Source organism: Aplysia californica, unplaced genomic scaffold (genome assembly GCF_000002075.1).
Source record: "Aplysia californica isolate F4 #8 unplaced genomic scaffold, AplCal3.0 scaffold00011, whole genome shotgun sequence".
Lineage (NCBI taxonomy): Eukaryota > Metazoa > Mollusca > Gastropoda > Aplysiida > Aplysiidae > Aplysia > Aplysia californica.
Window position 1 is genome coordinate 2,059,345 of NW_004797281.1, and position 5,190 is coordinate 2,064,534.

Consider the following 5,190-nt stretch of genomic DNA (forward strand, 5'->3'; position numbering starts at 1 on the left):
AAGAGAGAGTATGGAGACCGAGTGAGAACGAAGGATGGAGGGTTAGAATATTCTAGTCCGGTTGTGCTTCTGACAGTGTGTTTAACCAATGTTTCTACTGTTGTTGTGATGCTGTTGTTGCTGTTGCTGCTGTGTCGCTGCCATAGTGTTGTTGTCGCTTTTGTAGTATTCTGATTGTTGTTGTCGCTGCTGCTTCAGAAGATGGTGCTGTTCCAGGGTACAAAGTTAGCTCATTTGGTACCATACTGGGCTACGGAGAGTATCACCGTGGTTCGAATCCCCATGTTGTCTTTTTAAACTGGGGGGGGGGGGGTTGTTGGGAATGTTGCTATTGCTGATTGAGAAAATATTTGACAAACAACAGATGGCAGAAGGAGGTTCTTGCTGCTAACGAATAACGGACGAGTGAGTGCTCTGATGTGATTTTCTACTTCTTTCCTATAAAACACATAATATACTATCTTCAATATCTTTCCTCCGTTCCTTTGTATGTTACGCTCTAGTAAAACATTTAATCTTCGGCACTTATACGGCTTGTTTGTGTTGCAAATGCCGTAAACCTCTTACAAGAACTAAACTAAGTCAAGTCCTGGTATGAGGGAGTGCCAATGATGCTAATGGGAAGTAATGCAAGTCTTCCTGGGGGGATCAGGGCCGACCTGGAACGTGGTATGAGAGAGGTGCAATGTCTCAGCATTAAGACGGATATATGAGGAAACAAAATGTATCCAACTCGAGAACTGAACTCACGTTTTCTGCGTGCAACAGAAAAGCGCCTAACCCCTACATCAGACTCCGGTTAGCAAAATGCTTTTTATACAAAGTTCTATAACGTATTTTTCGTCACAGCGGTATTTTGCAACCCGAGCTTGTCCAAATGTGTTAAAACCATAATAATTTCTCTGAGCTTTACCCCCACCCACGCCCCCACCCATCTCTTTACTCGTGCTTCCAAGAGAGACTGACGAGACGAGTAATGCTGTGAGAACTATCTCCGAGTCTTCGTCTTTGATGGAAGTGGACGACATCCGATCATCAATCACTGATGTTATTGACAACGTCGCTGATGATGGTGGTGGTGGTGGTGGTGGTGGTGGTGGTGGTGGTGGTTGGAGTGGTGGTGTCTACAGCGTCGATGGTATGGTGCCTGTTGCTGCAGACGCAGCTGAAGGATGTCATGATGATGACGATGAAGGTGGTGATGCTGCTGCTGCTGCTGTTGTTGCTGTCGATGATGTTGGGAACGGCGTTTGTAGGGATGGCGGTGCTGGTGCAGACTGTTGCTACGTCTCAGGAGGGAGAGAGACGCCATGGGAGCCGGGTGGAGCGGAGACATTGGAAGGGGTCGAAAATCGGAATGAGGTTAGCAGTTTTTTTGTTGTCTTTGTTGTCGTTTTTGTAGTTGTTGTTGTTATTGTTGCTATGTTGCTGTTGTTGCTGTTGTTGCTGTTGTTGTTGTTGTTGTTGTTGCTGTTGTTGTTGTTGTTGTTGTTGTTGCTGTTGTTGCTGTTGTTGTTGTTGTTGTTGCTGTTGTTGTTGTTGCTGTTGTTGTTGCTGTTGTTGTTGTTGATGATGATGATGATGATGATGATGATGATGATGATGATGATGATGATGATGCCGTTACTGTTTTTGCTGTTATCGATGTTATTTTTGTGGTTGTTTTTCTTGCTGTTGCTGTTGCATGTGTTGTTATTCTTGCTGCTGTTGTTGTCGTTGCTATTGTTTGTTGTGGTTGTTTAAGTTGTTATTATTGTTTTTATTGCTGTTGTTGTTGCTGCTGCTGTTGTCGTTGTCTAGTCTGTCATTTATAATAGACATTACTCTTAGCTACAGACAGAAGGATTTCGAACTGGTTTGTTATTTATTTGACTCTATATTTTCTTTCGTTTTGTTTCTTTGATTACTTAGCTTCAGTTTTAGTATGCGTTTTACGGTACTTGCAACACAATAAGTCTTTCTTAATTTTGTGGAGAAAGTGGTCGGGGGGGGGGGGTTCCACCTATATATCGCATTTACGTTCATTTCATTGAATAGACTAGCTTCATTGAATAGACTAGCTTCGAATGCTAAAAGAACCCGAGGGTTCGACTTTGATAAGAAGACACTGCGACCATGCTATAACAATACCTTCCTTAGCCTCTTTTCTCCTCAGAAAATCCCGAGCGCCAAAAGATCGCTGCAACATGTAAAAGAACACACGGGTTCTGGTGAGGACAAAGATGACATTTCTTCCGAAGGATCAGGCTCTCGTGTGCATCTGCTCAAACATAGACTTCATTCTGCCTTGACCTTGTCCGACCTCTCGAGTCCTTCTGCCCAGGGCTTGACTGACGTCACTAAACACCAACTGTCTTCATCAAGTGTAACTGTCTCAAAAGATCCTTGTCACGTGATATCTAAGACCTACAGCAAAAACTTCCCCAGGCAGAGCGCTTCCGGTTCGGCAGACGCGACGGGTCGCACGATGGCGGACGTAGAGAGTATTCCACGAGAGCGAAGCTCGGGATGTACCGCGTGCACATACTCCGAGAGACCTTGTCATGAACCAAACTCTAACGAAGATGTTGAATATCAGTCAGAAAGCATCCAAGTGAAGTTGTCGCACTTGAACCTATGTCCCTTGGAGTGTCCTTCTATGAGTACAGAGGCAGCGGAGTCTGGCTTGTGTGATGATTTGAGTAGAAGAAGTGCTGGAGTTAATGTTGCTATGATCTCTAGAAGTTATCAATCAAATTCAAATCTCATGACCACACAAAATCTGGAAACTTTTTCTACAACGCAGACGGAAACCATATATTTGACTCCAGATTTACCAAAAGGACAAACTTTTGGGGCAGTTCACAAAGTGGACGGAGGAGAAAATAAGGACAGGAACATTGCAACTCAAGAACAAGTCGTTTTTGAGTTTGAGGCAACATTCATGTCTGGAGACATTCAAGAGGACAAGATGGGTCCATTTCATGATGCGGGAACCTCAGTGTTCCAGGAGGCTGGGGTATTGGAAGGATCCAAGATTCAAGACAAGCTCTCTGGTCTCAACGACTCACAGTGCGGGTCTGTTTCGGTTTGCCTTGAACAGAAAAACGCCACCGTGGCGAGGATCTCATCCTGTCCAGAGCTGCTTATTTGTCGTGATTCCGAGATTTACGGCAAGAGTGCAAACGTAAGCGGAGACGACAACAAACTGCCTGTCCCAGCCCTCGTGGATTCCGACGCGTATCAGGGATCAGCAGTCCGAGAAAGAACGCGTGTTTCTCACAGAGTAAAGACTAACCATGCGTTATCAGAAAATCTTAACTCTCGGCCAAGGTCAGGACACGAGGGGGACTTTGCAGAAGAAAGGATGAAAGGTCAAGTCCAGACGCAGTTAGAAGCTGGCGATTCCACAGTGGACAAAAAACGCGCCAGCCAATCTTCAGATGGAATTGTGGAGAAAAAAAGAAAAGACACTTGTTCAAAAAGTGGCAGGAGAAGCATGTCTCCGGGAATAAATGCGCGCGCAAATAGAAAGCAATCAGTTAGAGATCGATCGCGCTCTAGAGAAAGGAAGAAGGAGAGTAAAGGACCCTTAGGAATGCCCCACCTAGGTAGTAAATATTACAGACGCGCATTAAGTCTACAGGTTCATAGCGCATCGTACCCTGTCATGCAATACAGTCTTCAGAGATCGTTGACAATTTCCTCAAGCAATGCCCAAAACGTGCCTAGCTTCACGGATTCTGCGGCGACAGAGAAAGACGTGAATGTAGTAGACTTAGGGTCAATGCAGGAAGATATGTCTTCTCTAGGCGATATCCAGCAGGGCCGTTTCGCTTCAAAGACAGACAACGTCAGTTTCCGCGTGGGTTGTCCAGAGAATGGTCAAGTCAAAGGGTTTCAAGAAAAGCAATCTTCTTTTCAATTGCGGAAACGAGTATTATCGCGTCAAAACACAATGGAAACTGTGATGGAACAAGAGGTTGAACAAAGTCCAACCATCACACCTCAGAAAATATCCAACTCAATCGACGACTCAAATGCTGTAGAAGAGAAGGGTACGTCGGTGTTTGCCCAGTATAGCCTGGTCTCTGCCTGTGCCCAAGTCTCTGGCCCTCACCCAAATACGATCCAGTCTTCTGATACAGTAGTCAAGCGGACCTCACGAGAGATTGGACTAAAGACAGTTTTTCATTCCCCGCCAAAACCGTCGCAAAGACAGGGCACTTTCGAAACCAACTCTTTTCTGAATCTGAGAGGTAAAGTCTGCAGGAGGCAAAAGTCGTCCGTAGGGGTAAAATCTACGACATCCCAAACGTTAGTTCGGAAACCAAACAGATTAATGTCCAAAGAAGAACCTTTGCCCCCTGTGTCGCTGGAGAGATGGGGATTCAAAACGCGTCACGTCGGTGCTGATCCTTCTTGTGATGCTCCCACAAAAAGGGTGAATCCAAAGTTATCTGATCACGTGAACTCTATCAGATGTACCAAGCTTAAGAAAAAGAAGAGTTGGGTAAGAGCTCAAAAGACTTCAAGGGCGAAGACTGTGGTTCGATTTGGTCACACTTCTGGTCCGACAACAACTGAAAATGATAACGGGAAAATGGGTTCGGATTTAAACACAGTCATACGGTTTCCCCGAACAAAGTCCTTTACAAAGAGGGGTAATGTCCCAAAGGTGAAGAATATTGCCCTATCCAACTACATTTCCAATTTCAATATGGACCAGAAGGCTAACAAAATTACGAAAACAATTCGGAAAGCAGCTGAACAATTTTCTCGAGCAGAATTCTCCCAAAAGGGAGATAACCGGGTAAATTTTCCAACGAATGAGGGCTATCTCCCTGTCGTCCAAATCCAGTCTTTTGAGGCTGCTGCTGCTCCTGAACTGTCAAATGGCAGTGATAATGACAGAGATAAGCGGATAATTCAGGATGGCGTACGACAGGCAGCGACAAATCCGCCCAGGTGTGAGAAACAGAGACCTCGAAATAACATCCCGGCAAGAAGAGCACCAAGCAAAAACATTAATCAAGTTCAAGCAGTTTCCAAAAGACCAGCTGCAATTTATACTGAACGTGAAAGTGAGTTTATTTTAGGCAAACCCTTCCTGCTTTCAACAGGTACCCACTTTTCTCCCTAATTGACTGTTGTTTGGGTTAAAGCCGTTACGAATACTTTTAATTTTTCTTTGCTCCCCCCCTCCCCCCC

At 45.0% G+C, this 5,190-nt stretch overlaps 1 protein-coding gene across 1 annotated transcript in view; it reads left to right on the forward strand.

The window, feature by feature from the left end:
• LOC101850689 overlaps positions 1-5,190 on the forward strand; it is a 14,795-nt gene that overhangs the window by 7,825 nt on the left and 1,780 nt on the right. Inside the window, exons 4-5 of the mRNA XM_005089983.3 lie at positions 957-1,362; positions 2,156-5,063. Coding sequence (XP_005090040.1) covers positions 957-1,362; positions 2,156-5,063 — 3,314 coding nt within the window. The remainder of the gene's footprint in view (positions 1-956; positions 1,363-2,155; positions 5,064-5,190) is intronic.